The sequence below is a fragment of the Cylas formicarius genome, unplaced genomic scaffold (assembly GCF_029955315.1).
Source record: "Cylas formicarius isolate icCylForm1 unplaced genomic scaffold, icCylForm1.1 PGA_scaffold_1__22_contigs__length_36826433, whole genome shotgun sequence".
NCBI classification, from domain to species: Eukaryota; Metazoa; Arthropoda; class Insecta; order Coleoptera; family Brentidae; genus Cylas; species Cylas formicarius.
Window position 1 is genome coordinate 17,173,719 of NW_026844264.1, and position 22,467 is coordinate 17,196,185.

At 31.4% G+C, this 22,467-nt stretch overlaps 2 protein-coding genes across 3 annotated transcripts in view; one reads left to right on the plus strand and one right to left on the minus strand.

Annotated features, from left to right (window-relative positions):
• LOC132696118 (transcription factor GATA-4-like) overlaps positions 1 to 18,124 on the minus strand; it is a 68,658-nt gene extending 50,534 nt beyond the window's left edge. The window contains exons 1-2 of one of the 2 annotated variants that reach the window (XM_060660742.1): positions 14,017 to 18,124; positions 4,910 to 5,158 (exon numbers count right to left, since the gene is read on the minus strand). In XM_060660742.1, the coding sequence (XP_060516725.1) occupies positions 4,910 to 4,943 (34 nt within the window). In that variant the 5' untranslated portion in view covers positions 4,944 to 5,158; positions 14,017 to 18,124. Of the gene's footprint in view, positions 1 to 4,909; positions 5,159 to 14,016 lie in introns of those variants that run through there. The other variant, XM_060660743.1, reaches the window with a different exon arrangement.
• A 2,285-nt stretch (positions 18,125 to 20,409) lies between these two features.
• On the plus strand, positions 20,410 to 22,356 carry LOC132697462 (rab-like protein 3). Its single transcript, XM_060663005.1, has one exon. The coding sequence runs from the start codon at positions 20,898 to 20,900 to the stop codon at positions 21,603 to 21,605; it is 708 nt and encodes a 235-aa protein (XP_060518988.1). The 5' UTR covers positions 20,410 to 20,897; the 3' UTR covers positions 21,606 to 22,356.
• Positions 22,357 to 22,467: the final 111 nt, after the last annotated feature.

Below are 22,467 nucleotides of genomic sequence, written 5' to 3' on the forward strand. Positions count from 1 at the left end.
TTCTCGACAATAATTTGGTTCTTCTTGTCACAATTAAAATTAGTTAAAAATGAAAATAACGATGGCAAACCTATATTGTTGGAGTGACTTTTTTTTAGCTAAAATTGCATTGTGTAAATATGTCGTTTTGTAACTAAATTTTAAATGCATTTTAAATACATTGTTTTACTGAAAACGGATAAGTCGCGGTAAAAAGCAGAATAGGAATGCAAAATAGGCAAAAAATAATTAATAATAATCGTAATGTGGATATCGTGAATTGTTCAATAATGAAGAAAATTAAAAATAAATGAGACCTTGTGTGCTTATTTTTAAAAATATGAACATCAAAGGTTTGCACGGAATCGTCCAACTCGATAAGAATAGTTAATATACTTACTTTAATATACATTTTCTGTAATGTATTATATTAGAGTTATGGAGAGCCAATGGCGCGTTCGCCGAACTAATTAAGTGCGTTGTTATTATTAAGTGTCAAGCTCATACCGCTTACCTTCTTATCGCTCGATGGGTATAGAGGAAAAATAACATGCCTGACGCGAAAACGCCAGGCCGTATTATTAAGCGCAATTTTTTTTACTGACTCAGTGCAGTATACAGTTTGTTGTCAAAAAAATTCTCTACTGATTCAAATTTTTTGACCCAAAGCAATTTTATGGGAGTATACTTATATTTATTATTTACGATGTTAGTTACGATAAGTGGCTAAAAAGAAAATTCGTTTCGTATTCCAAATGGTTGCACATGTGGTACAAAGGATGTTCATTATTGGTGTGTCAATACTGAAAGGAGACTAAAAGTCTGAACTTTTCAGATACCGAGTTGTGTTGTTTAAAAAAAAACCTTTTAATATATATTTTTTAATTTCTGCTGGTTTCGTCAGTCTGCCATTTGTATCGCATATTTTTTACGAAAAAAATGGTACGGCACTGACAAATTTGTCACGATGAAGCTCCTAGTCATTTCAGTGTATTTTTCCGAAATTATTTATATACCGTTTGTTCTAATCGGTAAATATGTGCTTAAAAGTTCAGAGGATTTGGTGTAGCAGTATATAGAAAATATGCGATAAAAATCATACTAATCATTTTCTTAAAACGAGATCAAGAATTATTAAAGGCGGACCTGTATTCTATATATTACAAATATGTTTTTGAAAATATTGCATAACGGCTATTTTTGCTATGTATTTACGATAATGCACCTTTTTTTAAATCAAAATTAGGTTGCGAAGGACCATACTCGCCTGCATTTGTTTATGTAAAATAATATGTAATTTCTACATTCCTATTAATTTTTTACTTTCGTTGAGTGATACAAAGGGACTAGGACTGATTTCACATGCCATATTATTTTATTGTTGGAACACCCGGTTTTACACCCAGAGCAAATACACTATACAAACTAAATAGAACTTTATATCACCGATTTTTAAATATTAGTGACCTAGATACATTCACGTTTTGTTAACATTGTCGGGTTTATAGTCAAAGTTGACACAAACCAAAACCATTCCACCTAGACGGAGGACTGTTAAACAACTTGTTACAACCTACACTCCTTGAAAAATACATTTACCAAATTATCAAAAATTACATCCGAAGTAAAGAAAAGTGCTAATTAACAGATTTTGTTCCCTCAGTTTTATTAACCTTAATTTGCAAAATTATTTTTGTCAAAAAAGGACATACTTGTAACCTTTTAACATGTAATATTACCCAGTTAAACATTAGAATTTTATACTGCCAAGCTAACGCTATTGATAGGTAAACTTTAAGTTTAAAGGTAATAATGTCTACGAATTATCATAACCTGAGCCCAAGAAATGTGCAATGGATAACCCAATGCTTTCTTGAATTTCATATATGAATAGGAATAATAAAATATTATATTTTTTCATGAAAATCAATCAAATTGAACCTACAGTAGCTGTGCTTATCGTAAGTGTAAGTGTAAAGTGTCATTTTAAGTCGTCAGCTTCATTTGTCAATTCTGTCATCCCTCGTCACTCAGTAAATATATTCGTGTTGTTGTGCAAAAATATACCCAAAAACTAATGGTGGAAAAAAAATAGTATGCTACACGTTGATAAATTGTTTTATTTTTTATCAAACTTGTTATATAACATTCCATTCTTTTTTTTGTCTATATAGTTCACGGTCATAATGACATCTAAAAATTTATTCTCCTTTTATGTTACGACCAAATGTTTAATATTACAGTCATTTGGTACATTGCTCCAGAAATTGTAGACCGCAGTTGAAATAAAAAATAAAGTTGTAAATCTCGACAAATTGGTGGATGCGTTCCTCGAATACGTCTTTCATTTTCAAAATGCAAGGAAGTTTTTGGAAAATCGGAAAATTGGATTGCACCAATCTTCCTCCCATTTTTTTTCGTTTCTTATGCGTTTTTTGCTAGACTAGATTGAAAAAATCCATATCGTAATGTGCATTTAATGCAACCAACAGTTGAAAAATTTGATTAACTTAATCGAAATATTGTTTTAAAAGCTGTTATGTTAACTCAATCGCCAATCGGAACATTTATATTAAAAATTGCGCTAGCTAGCTAATGGTATTACATATTTTGTGGAAAAAGGCCGTCGTCACGACATATTTATAAAAATAAGTTATTTACTCAAGTCGTCGAACAAATATTGAAATATACCGAAGCATTAACGAATTTCTGCTTATTAATAATTATCGTTTCTCAACCTTTTGACCTTTACACAGACTTTGTTCTTATCTTTCATCTGTATGAACGCGTTTCCATAAAATAAACATATCATTTGCTTCGATATTTTTCTTTCGAATAAATACGGTTCGCGATCTTTAACTCGATATCTTGTGGCAAAGGAATCATGAAAAATCCAAAGTTAAATTGTTTCCTCATCTCTGTCCTTAAATAAAACTTACAGGAAGTCAGAAACGTTTGTTATGTTCGTAGCAGGATAGCTCTCATTCCAGATGTTAACCAAGACCAAAATGCATATAACAAATTGAAAGATCAATCGTATAGCCAAACAATTATGTTAGTATACTTAATGAAAATGAAAAAAATGTACACATAAATATTGCTAAAATAGGATCTCGTGTGCAGAAAAAGCAGTCGCAATTTCCCGGAACTGAGCGAATTATAAAACACTGATACGGTTGTTATAGAAATTTATTTTATAGATATATAAATCATTAATAGTATACCAGATTAATAATATTTATCTTTTACTGTTCGATATTAATTTTGCGATAAGGGCTGCGCAATTCTCCAATTGCTTACGCAATAATCATGGGGCTAAAAGGACATTAGACTCGTTTCAAGTAGTTTTTCGTGTATTTTCAGTGCGATGGAATTTTGTTATTATTAATTTATAAAACCCACACAATGCAGAAGCTGTTGACTTCCTGCGTAGCCCTAACCACAAAACATTGTTTTACGTCAAGCGTCTGCATACTTTAACTTAACTTTGGGTTATTTTATTGAATTTAGATATCATAATGAAAACGTGTATATTAATATTTTTCATGTTTTCAACTTTATTGTAAAAAACGCTTTCCATTCGATTCAGGGAAAGGATTGAAAATATTTCATTGTTATTTAAACCAACTCAAATAAAATTCGAATAAAAACACATTTTATCAGTGCAAATAATTTTTCACATCTCTCTATCACCCTATGTTATGATATGAAATGGAAACCAAACTTATTTTCTATAGGCTTACGGGAAAGCGAACATTCTTTTGCCTGACTTTTAGTTGGTACTGTTATACGTTGTTGAATTGACTTCCGTGCGTGACTACAGCAGAATATTTATACAATTTTTCTTTAAAATTTTTTACTACTGTTCTTCGTATATTATATAACAAAAGCTTGACGGACAACCCTGAACGTAACTATAACTATAGAATGTATCATCAATAACTGGAAGCGAATATATAAAAACCCTGAAAATGTCATTCGTTCAACATTCAGTTTGAAAACTTGAAAAATCTCAATTTACCTTCGCTTGAAAAAGTAGTATACAGGTCGTTTTCTAAATGAATATACGTAAACTCCGGGAGAATATAACATACTTCACGTCTATTGAGATATTTCATCCAAATCGATTTGCACGAATCAAAAATGTTATCAACTGCAATAAATAATGGAATTTCACTCACACACCTTTTTTGTCATTTTTTTTAGTAAGTGCAGGCAAATCAACCTCCAACATCAACGCCATCCCTGAAGAAAATCGCACTTAATGGCTAGCAGACTCAAAATAGTGAAAAAAACCGGAGAATAAGACTTTTTGACAATAAAATGGCCAATTCGCCTTGGACATATATTTTTCGTTTTTACTTTATTCTAGAAAATGTTGATCAGTTATCTACTTTCATTATACTTTGGTTTATTGGGAGCAAAGAAAATAGACCAAATTTGATTGAAACATTATTATTGCTTTTCAACGATTTCAACATTTACTTTGGAAATAACAATCAGAATCAGAAAAAACTGCCCATCAAATTATCAAAATTTCATGTTTATTAGCGCTGAAAGAACATTCGGTATAGTTTTAATTGGTTCGCGCAATGGACATAATTTGACATTTCTTTGTGTATTTAAGCAACTTGGAAGTTACTTTACTTAGCAATATTCTTCTAGTAAAGAATTTCAATAAACAATTTTAGTTCCTGTCAAAACGCTCCAACTGCATCGATGTTCAGGCTGCGGAGAGTTTTAGTGAAGTTTTAACTTATCCGGGCGTCTTTCGTTATTTATCGAGACGCTTTAAATCGACGCACATGTTTCGGTGAAAACCCGCCTTAATCCACGTAGCACCGTCGCGTAGTATTTAAAAAACGATAAAACAATCGCGAACAAAGCATGCTGCAAAATAATCTGTGTATATAAATTTTTATCAACTCACCGTATGTTCGCTGATAATCTGGTTTGGCTGTCATATTGCTGTTATCAACCGCTATCAACTGACTATGGGTTACCACTAAAAACTGTTTGCCGCAGGACACAGTTGCACATCAAGTCGGTTCGTGGTCGGTACCCAGTACCATTAGCCATTCGATTCACGACACCATTTATTGGGAGGGGGCGAAGTGGTTGCCGTTTCGCGACGGTGGTGGGGGATCGATTCCTCGATTTTATTTGTTGTTTCTGGCTCCTGCCGGATGACCGAAGCTTTTATGAGCTCGTCCGACTTAATTTGGGATTTTTTTTTGACAGGTACGACATTCGGGATGCCGAGTTTCAAGTTGTTTCATTATCGTCGCAGTCTTATATTAAAATTTTGTTTTTTAGTTTTGTAAATAATTAAAGTCGTTTCGGGTTGGCGTCACTGGTAAATTATCTTTTTTCTTTCATTTTCTTCCGATATCCGGGACCATGTTTTCGGGTCCTCAAATCTAAATATTTCGAGATAAATACGACTTTAAGCAAAATGAGCGTTGATACTCTTGTCTTAGCACCACTACTTTTCTAATCTAAAAAAGATTCCATTAAATTTTTTTTTTTTAATGTAGGAGTACACCAATCTTGTTGACATTTAAATGTTCTCCTTCGAAAAAAATATAATCGATATGTTACGGAAATTCCGAGAACAACACCGGGTAAATATTTTAATTAGTTGACAGATACAGTGGCCGTTGGATAGAGTTTGTGCTCCGAGTTTAATTCGAGTGTAATTTGGTACAAGAATGAACAAATACACAAAGGCATCGTTATACTTTACTTGTCCGATACATACCGTTTTGAATTTTATCAGATAAACTGTAAAAAATGAAAAAACTGTCTATTGTACTATAATTCCTTTTCCTCAAAAACTATTTTAGATGGGACAGATAGGAAGTTTAGGCACTGACACTATCGCCTTTTTATTAAAAAAAAAAAGAAATTGCTGACAATTTGTAACATTTGAAAAATTGCACCTGATAAAAAACAATTTTTTTCTGCGATTTTAAGCGTCATTCCTTTATATTTAATATTTTATATCATACTTATTACATACTATACATTCATACTACTCTTTTCATTGTTTAGTTTTTGTGACTATTCTGGGTAAAAACAATATTATTATTGAAAAAAATATATGTTTATGTTATAAATTATATTTCAATATAATATTATAATATAATATATTCCAAGCCATATTTCAATTTAATAGTCCATTTATTAAGTATAGACGAAAATAAATATTTGTTTTCTGTATATTTCAAATGGTGCTTTCTTAAGTATTTCTGCATAATTTTAATAATAATAATAGTTTATTTGCTGTATTTACATAATCAGCGTCTATTTCTAATAACCAATTTTCAAGCAAAAAGGAGGCCAATTTAAAACAGATTCTAGTTCAGCCCCCAAGGTAAACTGTAAATAATGTCTATTAATACCAATTACACTAAAGTTCTCCTCTACAAAAAGCACACTGTACGAAAAGGAAGGAAAAAAAGACAGAAAAAGAGTTACTCGTACGATGCCCACTTATAAAAAAAGGTGTATATAAAAAAAACAAAAAATAAAAACAAAGTTACTCATATAATACTAACTTAAAAGAAACTTTTTATATTGATATTTAAATGCGCCCACTGATATTGTATTTAAATTGTGCCGAATATTTTTAAAGAAAATATAAATATCATATGTGATATGGCAGCGAAATCTTAAAGGGGTGCGAGTGCCATAAATGAATCAAAGTCTATACTAAGGAGGCAGGGGCCATATACAACATTCGCAAAATTAAAATGACTGAGAACAAGTGAATCCGTCAGTCTGATCTTGTCACGTCTAGACAAAAGATGTCGATGGGGACAAATACCTTTAAGACTGAAATATGCATAACATTTGTTGAAGTGCGATTTAAATCTTAACTCAGAATCAAAAATTAGCCCAAGATTCCTGCTCTTATTGGAATCATCGTCACTGATTTTGATTTTAATGTTTTGACATAATCTATCATTATGTTTTCCTAATAACAAAAAAAAACAAACAAAACACACCAGATTTTTTAAGTCCTCGTGAATATAAAGTTGAGCGATATTTACGTCTTTCGGGAAACACGAAATATATATTTGTGTGTCATCCGCATATTGTGGTACTCTTTATGTGTTTGTTTAGCAATTGATATTATCAGTTATACTTATGAGAGCAGTGGTACAGCTGAATCCTGGCCTGAATCCAGATTGGCACATTGGTTAAATGCAAAATCGGTCAATGTTCCCTCATTTGCAAATTCATAATTTTTCTATTACTTTTGTAATTATCGGTAAAATATTTATCGGTCCTAAATCATTAAAACTGTCAACATTTTTTTCTTACACGGAGGGTGCACCTTGGAAAGAAATGGGAGGAGTGTGTTAAGGCATAATAAAATCATTTCCAGATTAATTTGATCTGACCCGGTAGCAGCAGATTTTAATTCAAACATGTACTTCCTTACAGTTGTGTGGAATTGATATTTGGAATTAACTTGTAGAATAGTATTGTTTCTGTAAAAGTTTAAGATGTCTCTCTTTATAGAGTTATTCTTTTTGGATTTTAAAAAAGGTGTTTATTTAAAGCTATGGGTTTGTTAAACTCGTGCGGTATTTTATTTCACTGATTTTTGCAATGTTTCTTAAATAATACTCATTTATTATTTACTTGTGCGTGATGCTACCTACTACTTGTCTTACTCACTTTTTTATTAGAAGCCAAAAATATTATAGAAGATAGTACAAAAAGTAATTGAGGAAACTAATGATGGATTAAGAACAAAATCATTTTGTGTCAAAAAATTCCCATTTACAAATACGTTCAGAAATTGCCAAAATAATATAAAACCTTGACACGCAAGTATATAGTAATTTTTGGCTTTAAAAATAATCATGAATCAAATCAATCAATAAAAAAGGCTTAAAAATACTGTAAAAACATCAGAAAAAAGAAAATGCCTAGTCGGCATTGAAGCTACAAAGTTAAATTAATAAAGTTGTGGTATTTTTGCTCCTCATTAAATTTATTGTAATGGAAAAACAGATGTCATCCGATTTATTTAAAAAAATATACCTTTGTAAAAGGGGACGTTCGACACATTTATCCACAAATTGATTGACACCGCTTTTTCTAACATAAAAGTTTGTTTTTGAATAGAAATGGCACGGGCATATTTTAATTTTATATATTTTGCTATGAAATTTCAGATATAAAGCAAATGATTTCAATATTCGAGATTATCATTACGGTTTTGCCACGATTACGAATCATACGTCGTAGACGTACGGTTCATATAGGTAACAAGAAGCGTTGTTAAGTGTGCACAAAGTGTATTGAGCACCACAGAGATGCGCTGCACCAATCGGTATAAACTTGGGTTGGGTTATTTTACTTCAAGTTTAGTTTCATGCAAAATTAGAGAAAACTTTTATCATTATTTTTATGTTGCAATCAGTTTTGATCAGGGGGAATAATATTACTTCATGAATTTAACAGATTTCGTAACTTCCATAAGTTAGTAATAGCGCCAAGTTGTTCACTCTGTATTACGATTTTTTTGGTAACAACTTCTTCAATAACTATTCGTCATTTATATCACCTTCCTCAATTAAAAACCGTAACACGTATTGGTGAGAAGATATTGCTTTTCATATCGAACAACAGAGAAATATATTGGCTAGTTGATACGCTAGTTTTTGAGAATTTTAATTTAGTTGGAGGTCACGAAAATAAATAAAATGCGAACATCATCATATTGAAATTTTTGTATTACTGCTATAATTATTTAGTTGCGAAATCCTTATCTTTCTACATTTAGGTCAGAATGCTATCAGCTTGGTTTAAAAATCACTTGTTTTATTCAGTATTTAATTTGTTCTGCACGGAACCCAAAAGGCTACCCTATTTTTTTCAGATAATTATAGCAAGAAACCTCTCTGGAGCCTAGGTCAAAAGATTCTATATTATTGTAATGCGATGTAATCAGTACAATGCAATTCTGGAGGTGATAGTAAAGCCAAAAGTATGAACAAAAATGTCCTGTAAGTATACGTGCTGCAAAGTGACCCGACAACCGTTAAAATAGATCCTGTTATTTTGATATTTTATAAAATGAATTTCCTTTCAGATTTAGATTAAAAACAATAATCAAGTTTCAATTGTGTAGTTTTCACATTTACAGTTAATAGCTATATTATTTTCTTGTTGGTCATGGGGACAAAAAGTCTCTGTGTATGTTTTGGCTTTCTTTTTTTAAAGTTTTCACATACTACACACCAATAAAAAAACAATTGCTGAAACAATTAAGCCATACCTTTGAATTTGGAATTTTATATTCGTAAGAATGCATTATTATTTGAGCTTCCTTCCATTATTTTAATCAGAACAGTCCCAGAGGGCTAATTTTGCAGCAAGAAAAAAAAAGAAGAAGTAATGTCAGTCTCAAGACTGAGTCTGTTCATTCTATTCTTCCGGTTTACCAAACTATATTTTCAAATATATATTTTTTATCCAAATTGCTAGAAAATTTCATTAGCTAAATGATCTCATGATTCCGTTTATCTTTGCGAAAAGAACAACTTTTATATTTTTGCTTTTTATTTTTTTTTTTATATATATATTTTTACTATAATACTTTTTACAAATCTTATGGATGCCTCCTGCGTCGCTTGTTGATGAATCGAACGTTTCGCTAATCATCATGATGACTGGAGAAACGTCAACAAGTTCGATCCATCAACAACTGACGCAGGAGAAATCCAGAAAATCCTGATACAGCCCCAAAATTATTTTGTTATTTCTGTGAAAGACGTTTGACTGGTTTCAAAAATTTGAAAATTTGCATTTGGGATTCGTTTTTGCGCACGAAAGTCAGCGATTTTAATATATTTTCAGCATCAGATATTCGGCAGATGTATCTTCTTCAGTTTACTCTAAGTGAACTTTGACATTAAAATTGGACTTATTAATAACTGTAAATTGATTAATAACGATTTTAGAAGTTTATTACATACAAAATGAGATATAGGTAATGGGGACTAATAAAGAGTATAGAGCAGCCAACATTAACTTCAAAAGTCAAATTTATGCCAAACAGTCTAATACCCAAACTAGTTAAGGAATGTGCTTAAGCATAAACTTCTTACTTCCTGACCAGTAATATATCTTATGCTGTATATATTAAACTCTGAAAATATTGCGACTTAATTTTAAACTGGAATAGAATGCGCATTATTCCCGCATTAATTTCCGCCCAAGTGGGTTAAAGCAATAACTTTCAATGGTATGCAGTGCTGAATTATAATGTATATAATAACGAAATTATAAACTTAATATTTAACATAGAAATATTTATAAATATTTATTTTTATATAAATTTATAAAATAATATAAACATAGAAAATTGGTTTTTGTGTATGTGACTTTTCTTGGAAAGTGTAATTTTTCCAAAAAACATCGTTTGTAGAAAGCTTTTTTATCATCAATTATGATCTTATTAGTTATTAGATTTAGCTTAAGTTCTTTTGAGTACTTATGTGTGAACCTTTATGTTATTTTACTAAATTTCTGACGGGGGACATTATAATTTGCGTAGTGCGACAAAAAAATCCGCTTTTAAAAGCAACTAGATTTTCATCAATTTATGTAAGCATATAAACTAACAAGCAACAGAGAAACCAATATATCAGTTATACAAAATACAATGAAAACATCTATAACTCGTATTTCCTTATAACCTTAGGCAATTAAATTTTTCGACACAAAATATCAAAATATCACATCGAGTGATCATCTAAAAACCATAATTTTTACTAGCCTTTTTAAAAGAGCAATGAGATCAAACCCTTGTTGAACATGAAATATTATCTTGAAAAATAAACAAGTAATTTTTCAAAAAAATTACATGATATGTCGTTAAAAAATTGCAAGTTTATCCTAACCCTTGAGAAACTTCTTGAGAAAATAAAAACCAAAACAAAATTTTGGTATTTTGTTTATCAAAAGAAGAAAAATACTGTTTAAATACCAGATAATAAGAAACTGAATAATAGGGACCATAAATTACGTTAACTACCACAGATGACTCTTTGATCCCTTGTCATAATTTCGGACATCGTTATTAGCCCTGGCTAGACAAAGCGTTGGTACATTGTCATTAACAAAGGCTTTATTGATGTTATTTTGACCAACTAGTAAACAATGTGTTGTTGTATTATTCATCTGTATAAACTTTATGGAAATATTTTGTCATTGAGCAAACATATTATTGAGGCCAGCGGCGCGCCGTGTAATTTCAGGTGCCTAACACATTCGTTATTTTAGATTGTCCCAAATGAAAATAATGAAGAAGAATGTTTGTAGAGTAATACCACTATATTTCTATTAAACATAAATGTCGTAAAATTACAGCAACTACCAAATAACACAATAAAAAAATTGTCTGCGTTGGACGTTTTGCAATGGAAAGTTCCCACAACCATAATTCTACCAATACCTACGTAACACAAGTGCACTATACAAAGGTAGGTATGACAAATTCAAAATAGCGCAAAGCGACGACTACCGCCAATTCGTTATACGAATGCGTTGCTTATCGCAAATTGAAAGAACCGAGTAAAGTATAATGCGACTTTAAAATAGTTTAGATTAGCGTGACCTATATACATGGGTACAACAATGACTATAAAGTTATTACATACGTAGTGCCTCCTAGTGCCTATTAATTATTAAAATTATTTAATTAGTAGTAATTAAAATCAGCGCTCAATATTGTCGTCTATATATGTGCTTTTTTATTTTATTACTATTATTAGATGTTATGGACTTAACTATAATACCAAATTTTTGATTTTGTGCAAGTTATAGTTTTCTCAGTCGGGCAACCTAAATAGCTACTAGATTGGTTGTGGCATTTTTTGGGCGGTACCTTTTGAAAATATATCTAGATGTTAGTACAAACAAAAACAAAAACAAAAAAAATAGGAACAATGTAGCTAATGTGGCAATAAATCAGAAATTTTCATTAATGTATACGTTCACAAATTGTACCTTCTGCTAAATGTCTCTTTTATTCGATTTGTAGAATACTCTTCTCTCAAATTTCTTCTGAACCACCAGACTTTACTAACTTTTAAGTTTATAGGGTAACAAGTCTACGAAAGTTTCGTGTAACAACATTATCCAATCAGTGAGAAAAAAATTATTATAAAATTTGTTTCAAGTTATATTTCAATGTTTATTTAAATGTTTTATATTTTTCTACATCTGTAGGTTTATTTTGAACAATTATTTTCATAAAAATTACATGAAACATCGTTAAAATATTGCAAGTTTATCCTCTTGGATGGTTTTGCTACCATCAATAATAATAAACACCATTTTAGTCACGAGCTTGATCTGGCGCGAGCATAATTAACACCGTGAATACTTTCAATGATTGACGTGTGATGTCACCACCAGAAATGACAAACTTCAAAATACTAAGGCTAAAATAGTGGCTCGCGACAATGTTTAATGAAGATGACCTTTTATTTTTTACCGTATCTTTATATAACGATTTATCCACCACCACTTGCCCATGAGCTTCAAACATTACTTCAATTTAAGTTTCTATACTTAATGGTGAAAGTAATAGAAGAAACGAGAAAGATTTATAACTGTCTTCTCCATTAATCCAGTTGGTTTAATATTATTCCACAGACCAAAAATCATGATTGTTCCAATTGCTATCTATGCATTGTTGTAATTTAGTCTGTCCCATACTCCTATAGTTTTATTATAACTACCATTGTTTATAGCGTAATATGTTATAAGTGTAGAGTGAAAAATTAACGAACGTCTTTGAACTATAATGGAAATGGGTATATAATAAACTTGCTATTGGAATTAACATAAAATACTTATTGAAAAAACATGAAATTTTTGACAGACATGTTCCGATCATTCGGCAACGTGAGATTGTTTCATAGCTATCTCGATCGTCAGTCTACCAGTGAGATGCACTAGGAGTTGGGGAGAACGCGATATATTCATTCCCGATATTCGCATCCTGCAACGAACTGAAACGAAACTAACCGAAAGTTTTGACAGGTAGACTTGTTTGTTATGACCGTTGTTATGATTTGATATTTTTTGACACTTACGATTTTATTTCGGCTTTTGACTGGAATTCGTTGTATTGTTGTGGTTTCTGGCGTTTTCGTTTTATGTGTGTTTGATTTATTGAAAATGGATAGCGTTAAATACTCTCACTGTGAACAAGCCTTCAGTGCTCGTTTTAATTTGAGAAAACATGCAAAAGAGTTTCATCTACGTAACAAAAGCCAAAGCTAAAAGTATTGTCTTTAAGCACAGTATTCAATTTTTTGATTCATTAGACATTATAGCCCCAAGAAAACAATATAAACATCATTGTAAACAGCGTAATAAGAATTTTAATATACTAAAAGACTTTGCATACCATCAAAAAACAAATCACCCATCTTCTGTCAACACTTTGCCAAGTAGTTGTTCCAAGGAAATAGTTATTTCTACTGCTCTATTTGTCAGAATATTGAAATTACAACAGAACACATAGAGTTTGATACTTTAGAAGAATTTCTTGAATGAAAAAAAAAACATGGAAGCTACTCCTCACTCACGTTTTATAAAGAAGAGAGCAAATTATTCTACAAAATATAAAACTATTATAACCTGCACATGTCATCGTTCTGGCAATTTCTTCAAATACATTCACCCATCGTATAATAATGATGTTTGGATATTACATTTCACGGCCTCGACGGGAATGCATATATCGCGTTCTCCCCATCCTCTAGTGTGAGATGCCCCAACCGTAGTCGTCGAGTTGGATCGAACAATATCTCGATTTGTCATCAGGGTCTCAAAATGTGTAATGCACCTCGATAGCTGATTATTTGGATTGCCTAGTGGACTGTATTTCAAATGTTTAATTTTTTTTGAACGAGTTACTTTTGTAGAGTGGCAGTTACTAAATCGAAATCAATATAATATACCAGTGATACGACAATCACATAGTTGTGGCGGACTTACAGATGCTGGTATACTAACGATCTTGGACCGCAGATGGTGAGATCTTAGTCCAATTATGGTTTGTTTCACTCCCGAAAACCGATACGTGTTGTTGGATTGACGGTCAACGCGCGAGAGCGTCCACTTTTCTGTTTTTTTCCAAAATTTGGTTTTTGTGCTTTTAACTGAAAAAACGCGCTGTTTGATGATATTCAAAATAACGAATTCTTTAGATATAAAAAGCAGTAGTGCGACACGAAACCGGTAGAGGCTGCTAGCAGTGCGAGAATTAAATTAAAGAAAACAAGAGATATTTTACTTGTAAAGAAAGTTCATGAAACATGAAGCAGAAAGCCCTTTCCCTAAAAAGAAAACAAAAAAAAACTAAATCAATTAATAATAATAATACCAAATAAAAATAAATTAGAAAGAGGTTTAAATCAAAACCGAACACCTTGTATGAAAATGTTCGAAAATTCAGAAAATATTTGAAACTAATTTGACATTACCAGTTGCATCCCAGGAATATTCGTGTACAAATAACTACAGTTACACATTTATCAATCTGTTAATACAGCAAAATGTAAGTAATACATTTTTAATAAAATGTTTTACTTTTATATGCAATTACAACAAACATATTTCACGTCAGAGGTTGTTCACTCGCTGCTGTAAAACTTTTAGCTGTGATGAACGCAAAAGTTCGAAAACACCTTTCCATGGTCCTAAATTTGCATATCGCTTTGCCTTCCTTTGTTTTTGAGTATACCAAGGATTAAATCCATTCCAGCTTCATATGACGCCGTCCACGGTGATTCATCAATAAAATTTCTAATAATAAAACTCTATTACAAGTGGCAGACCTATTTAAATCTTTTATTCTACTTTGTCCTTTTTGACCCTTTAAGTCATAAAAATCGTAACCTCGGTGCCTCTCTTCCTGTGATATATTCTATGTTTCTTTCTATATTCTATTAAAAAAATAAAAATTTTGGTGGGTTACAAATTATGGTTCGAAAATGTTCAGTTACAAAAATAAATGGTGTTAACGCAAAGCTTGTAGAATAAAATATCACTCGCGGGTAGGTAGTCTCCTTCCCCGCACCTTCCGTTAGAAGCTGGACTCCATAAACGAGGACTATGTAACAAAAGTAGAGAATTTGAAGTATCTTTCAAAAATAACTACCATTTAACACTTTTCAACATATTAGAAACGCAGAAAAAATAAAATAAAAATGGAATTGTTTAAATTTGTAAACTCACATTTAACTCGACTGTTATATTGTAAATATTGACACCAAATTTGTAATCGTGTTTGCTACAGCTCTCCTGAAATTTTTATCTACAATGCAAATTATATTATTAACTGATGAAACTGAAAATGTTTGATGTCTTGTCATAAAATTAGTAGTAGTGGTACTTTTTTTTCATTAAATGTAGTTATTTTAATTTATTATAAATATTAATATGTATTAATTTGTTTGCAGTTAATATGGTCATAGGGGTGAAATGTGATTGTGAGTTATATTTTACAAATTTATTGAAATAGAATTAACTCAAATTGATTTTTCCAATTGAAATGTCGAAAATAATAGTGTTAAATTAATAAGTTTACGTGTTAGATATTATGTTACGTGTAAAAAAAGACCTATTTTTACAACTTATCGATTTCCTAAACCTTAATTTAAATATTGCATATTGTTTTAAACGCCCTGGTGTTTCGTTTAATAAATGAGTGACTTAAAAAGTGAAGCAAACGTATTGCATATTATACTTTTTCTGAGACCGTTACTTTGTTTTTACAGAAGCGAGTAATGCCTATTGATAGGCCGATCGAGCGTGCGGGAAGCGTCACTTTACCACGTCTGTTTTGTTTCCGACAAATCCGAACCACTTCGAATATATTCGGGATTTTACCGCACGGGTTTAGGAGCAATCGGATGTTTTCGGAAATATTTCCCACGCTTTGAATTTTGACGTTTGTCAATTCTGACGGTCATGCCAGTGAATGTATTCGTGTTGTTTTGCGAAAATGTACCCAAATCTAACGATCGTAGAAATAGTATAGTATGCAACACGTTCCGTAAACTTTTTAACTCACTCGTTTATTAAAAACTCGCTCCGCTCGTGTCAAATAAACTCATGAGTCAAATGTCGTTTACCGCACTTGTAGCATAATATACTATTGGCACACATTAGCAATATCTTTCTTGTGCTAAAAATATGAATATAGAAGTATACCATATTATAATTCTCTTTCAGAGCCGCTTGGAATTGAGTTCGTGTTTGTTCCGTGACGCCGTACTTGTATAGAAACCTGATTATCTTATATTTTATAGTAACCAATCACCACATTCTCTCTTGGATTCCTACTTTTTAGCTGATCAAGGCGTTCTGCTGGTTTTTGAACATCAGATGTTAATATCAACACTCTTCCTTCTGAAAAAAATAGAAAACCCAAAATTCAGTGGTTTTTACAAATATAAAACCGTTGGTAATGAGTATTGCATTACCTCAAATATCGATAAAAATGCCCAGACATGAAAATTTTTTCTTTTCTCTCGTCTTCAGTTTTCAGTAGTATCCATTGTATCGTACTCTGCACCTTTCTATAAATATATGTCGCCAAGTACAGTATATTCCTGGGGTTAAGCCACAGTTCGAACTCCAAAGTGTAAATCGAAATTCAGTCAAATCAAAGTCATTTTAAATATTTAACTGAAGGTACTTTAAGCAGCATACCGCCAAATTTCTGAATCTCGGGCACATTCTTAAAATCCTTTACAGACCATTCCGATCATTTCAAGTGATGTCAAATCCAGATCACTACCGACAATACAAAGAAGTATACAAAAATAATTTTTGCACCTGAAAATACGATAGTATTTTCTCTCTTAAATCTTAAATAGTTCAGAAACGCAGCTATACCGGAAATGCTCCTGCTCTTGATCCTTTAAATTTTCTTGCAGTGATTTGGTATCCATAGCTACCTAAGATGAAAACCAAATTAAATTAAAAAAACTAATTACATATTAACCATCTTTATCGTCCCTTTTAAAACTAATCCACGATAACCTTTTGACGGGAATATGATTTTGGAAATTTAATTTAAGAACTGCACATATTTTATATGATTTTGGAAATTTTATTTAGGAACTATACATATTTTTCATATTGTGCGATGGTGCGATGAATATAATTTTCTAAATAAAAGTAATGGTTCAATAAAACATGACTTTTTGTAGCAAAATCTATGGGAGTTACACATTAAACCAAATATTTTGCAAATGACCATCATGTGTTCGCTGGCATATTCTTATTGAAAAAATTTTCAATAAAATTGATGACATAAACCAACGACTTCAAATATTCCAGCCGGAAGTTCAAAGTGCGGTAAATCACAATGACGTGGTGATAAATTCTTGTCAAAACGCGAAATGACAAGACGAGGAAGTCCTGCTGAAACTTGTTATTGCTTACAATTTGCTACCGAAGTAAATTATCAGAGGTGGACTCACTGCGATTTTCCAAGCAGAGTTATGCAAAAGTGTTTGGATTCAAAATCCTTCTTCGCAATTCGTAAATTATTTTGACTACAGGGTGTTCTAATTATGAACTTCTGGAATTTTAAATAGGACACCAATTTTTGCGCATTTTTAGGTTCTATAAAATCTTGGTTTTCCTTCCTTATGAGGAGGTTCCAATAGAAATGGTCAGAATCACCTTCCAAGATTTGTGCTTTGATGGACAATCGTTGTTGATAAAGAATACTGCTCAGTCCAAATTTAACTGGGTACAGCTGTTTGGTTAGGCTTTTTTGACTGATTTTTTACTTCTATTTTTGCACACACTGATCTACCACCTCTCAATGGCCAAAATAAAACTAAGCAGCATAATATGTCTCTAAACATTGCCCATTTATTCACTTGTCGAAGTTCACTCAGTCCTAATTTTGCAACTGTTTGCAGATAACTTGAATAAACACAGTTGGTTATCATTATCATATTTATAGATAAAATAAAAAATACCTACAGGGTATCCCAGAAAATATTTAATGTAAGAAAAAATATAGTCCAATCTTTAACATCATAATGTTTTAAACAAGCAAAATTGTAAAATGGATAATATAGGACACAAATTCAACTTTTATTTCTAAATAAATATACATTATTATATCATTAACAATTTTCGTTATTGCATGGATATATATATATATATATATATATATATATATATATATATATATATATATATATATATATATATATTTGCTCTGAATAAAAATGTCATTGTTTTACATGAGTGCGCAAAAAGTAGAAAACTTGATCTTTTGGAAAACTTAGAAGTCACCACAACTTTTTTAATTTTGAGCCGACATTAATTTTAATTAATATAAATTGCAGGTCTCCAGTGCAGGGTTACACCGGTGTTTTTTTGTATATTTTTATATTTTTGACTTTTTAATCACAACATTTATTGTTTCATCTTTTAGTTCTCGGTAAAATCAAACAGATTCGGTCTCATTCCAATTTGTGACTGTGTGCATGTGAGTTGACGTCTTTGTATGTGCGTATTCTTAATTTATGTAGTTATTTTGTTATTTACTTTTATAGGTCTGATGATGCCCATGTGGGCGAAACACGTGTAACATTTTAGAAATAATGATTTTTAAGACATTGACTTCGGAGTTTAATTGAATCCTTATATCTTTATTTTTTTGCCTATTCCTGGGTTCCTTTAGGCGCAAGTGTAAACTTCACCTGGCTGCGCATCTCGGTCTGCTGCTGGTATGACACTCGCCTCTAGATAATGAGCGTTTAATTCTAAAAGAAGAATCAACAAGACCATTGCACATCCAGCAAAGGCAAAAAATACATGATACAAAATTCATCTGAATGTACGATGCACATGATGATTCCTTTAGAATTCAATGTTATTAAAGAAGCTAGTATGTGAATATCATACCAACGGCACGGCGAAGTCAACAGATTCGGCATGTTTCAACTCTTTGTTAGATCATAGTGTCCACAGAATACAGTAGACTGCTGACTTTTTATTTATATGAACACTCACTGAAATTTACACATAACAAAACAAATGAGGCGTTAAAATTCCCAATCTTTTTCTTCGTCTTTATGGTACTCTGTAATCTGCTTCCAGAACTCGTCCTTTCAAACTTATTCAATTTTATTCCGATATTTTGATCGGATCTTACATTGCAAGAAGAGTTTAAGTTTTTTAGATTTCCAAAAAGTGAGTACTCATGGCTATTGTATTTTTGCCAAATTATACATTTTAACTTTTTGATCTATTTTTATTGTTATTGGTCACTATCAACCTCTAAAAACTGCTTGTTTTTATTTTCACTTTTTTTAATTTTAATATATGTTTTTAAGTCGTATTTGTTGTTTTATTTCATTTGAATAACAATTTTACAAATGGTACCCTACAGAATCTTTTTATAGAACCGTCTACCTACACCCAAACAAGCTTCTGTTTAACAACTGAACGAGCTGACGTTGCACTTTTGGTTACATTTTTACCGCAAAATTAGATTTTTGGCTTCACGTACTATAGCACATTATGTTCAACTTCAATGGGCAACTCCCAATTACTTATCTATCATACCTATCCTATGTCAATGCTCGAATAGCATATTCGACAATGTTCATGTGCTTCCGCCAATTTGATTATGAGGTTCAAGCTGATACTGATATATTATAAAAATGTTAATCTATAGGTATCAGAAAATAAAAATATTTCCCCTCGACCGGGATGAACGAAGAATAATATCAAATTGTTAAAAAGTTTACTCTTTCAAGCTTTTATTATAAACTATTAGTTGTTGTAAATGACATTATTCGTTGGTATTGCGTACATGTTCATGGTAACAACGCTTAATCAAATATACTCGTGGTACTACCAACCATATAATATCTATATACTAAATAAATTGTATGATAATGTTACATATAGCTAATAGAAATTATAGAGGCCGTAAACACCGTAAAATTGATTCACCTCGGAGGCCGTTGAAATTTTCGTAGAGAAAGGAATGATTTTGCGCGCATATTCCTTTATGTTTCCCAAATGAACCTGCGCTTGGCGCCACTTTCTATCTAAATATCGATTACCACACACGCTGAAAATGTATTAGAATCTATAGAAATATATCTATCATAATCAATGCTTGCTTTCAAAGTACGCTTTCAACCAAAAATACCTTGTCATTTTAAACTAACCAATGAGATTTTGCGGTTTTCAAAAGTCAGCATGGCAGCTGACAGTTTGTCATTTCGGCCGTTTTCAGTTTGCATGTAACTTTATTGTATTAAAGTTTCAACAAGGAAACGAATTAAATGTTTGGAGATGCCGTTTAGACAGAAAATTGTAAAATTTTGGGCGATGATCGAATCTTTTTAAATGTTTTTTTTTGCTTTATTGGCATTTTTCATTTTGAAACCCACTTTTTCAGCTCAAGTTACCAATTTTCCATTCCATGCGTTAAGTCATCCAAAACCCAATATGCGGAAGCTGCGGATTCTATTCAATTGGATGTACGTAGACCGAGAATTAGACGCTTGTATATTTGGTTGCATATTATTTTTTGAACACACTTTTATCACTACAAGCTAATAGACTTATAACAAAAAATTTACTCGAAGAAAGTCGCAATGTCCCATATGGGTTTAAGAAGAACACAATGCTCAAAACCTCTAAAATAGATTTCATTTGCCAACAGCAGGGTTAAAGATTATGCTTAAAAAATATACCTACGATTAACAAAAAAGACGTTGCGCTGTTCACCTTTTGGGAGTGCTAATCAAGCACACAATCTAAGCGAATTCTGTATATCCCGAATTCCATTTGTTAAATGTGAAACAATCCCACGCTGGAATAAAATGTCTGCGATAGATCGTGTAAAAATAATGGTCCTCGGGGATTCGGGAGTTGGTAAATCATCTTTTGTGCATTTAGCTGCCCACAATGAACCAATAAAATCTCCTAGTTGGACCATAGGCTGTTCCGTTGAAGTGAAATTGCATGAATTTAAAGAAGGGACCAAAGAACAAAAGACTTTTTTTATAGAGTTTTGGGATGTAGGAGGAAGCAATAATCATAGAAATGCTAGGCACGTGTTTTACAATCCTTGTCATGGAGCCATATTAGTGCATGATTTAACAAATCGCAAATCTGAGGAGAACTTGCAGAAATGGCTAAGAGAACTGTTAAACCGTGACACAGCTGATAACAGCAATGCAAGTTTTAGCAGCATGGCAAGCTTTGAAGAATTGGATTCTGAAAATTTAATGGGTACAAAAACCTTAATGCCCCTTTTAATAGTGGGGACAAAGCTGGATCAAGTGGATGATAAAAAGTCGAGCAGTAACTTTGGATACAAATATGGAGCAGAGGAAATACAACTTAATTGCAGCCAGTCAAGATACCTTGCGCCCGGAACATCCAATGCAGTAAAATTATCAAGATTTTATGATAAAGTAATTCAGAATAAAGCCTCAAATCGAACAAGGTCTTACCCAGAAAGATTTGGAAGCAACACTGTTTTGTCTAATTACTCATCTAAATTTTATTCACTTCATCAAGATTAATTATGTATTACGAATATTTTAATTTAATTAAATATATAAATCTTTAGAACAATTAGTGCAAACATGGTAACCCATTCTAAACCAAGCTTAAGATTACACTGTGTTCTTGTTTTATTATAATTACTATATTTTTTTTAAATAAAATTGAAGAGTACAGGGGGAAACAGATGAGAGTCCAAAAAACTTAATTCTGTGTAATTGTGATTTTTATTTAGGAAGATTAGAACATGGTAAACAAAAATAGGATTTTGGGATATAATTATTGCTAACTTGAACTAAAATCCTTTATGACACAATATATATAGAAATATATTAATAGTCAATGCAAAAGTATAAAAAAAACTTTGATTTCAATGCAAAAAACACTTGAAGATCCATAATCTATTATTGTCATTTTATCAATGTGGTATTGCTGTTTAGAAAATCTTGCGCTTTTTGAGAATAGAATCTTTTTAGATGCTGTCTTGAAATTTAACTTCACTACTATACATTTTAAATTCTGTTTATTATCTTTGTACTCTCATCTTTCTAGCAATTTCTTATAGGTGGATATTATTCTATAGCCAATATATTATATGAAATAACTGTTAGTCTTATTTGGGCAAAAAATGGACCCTCATCTTTTTTCCCTTTACTCTTCAATTGTTTTAGGAGAAAAAGGTTCAAAGGTAAACATCATTGAAGCTGCATAAATTATTTATTTTACAATTCTTTTTCAAGTGTCACCTATAAGGTGCATTTCATTAATGGTATAAAACTACAAGTTGGAAAACCACTATAACTTGTAAATCTAATTAATATAATACAATTTTCGCAATTCAAGCTGAAAGACTAATCTGGCGAATTATAAAATTTCAAAATT

What these genes read in the sequence shown, in the direction of transcription:
- LOC132697462 (XM_060663005.1), top strand. Translation starts at nt 20,898, where the DNA reads ATGTCTGCGATAGATCGTGTAAAAATAATGGTCCTCGGGGATTCGGGA.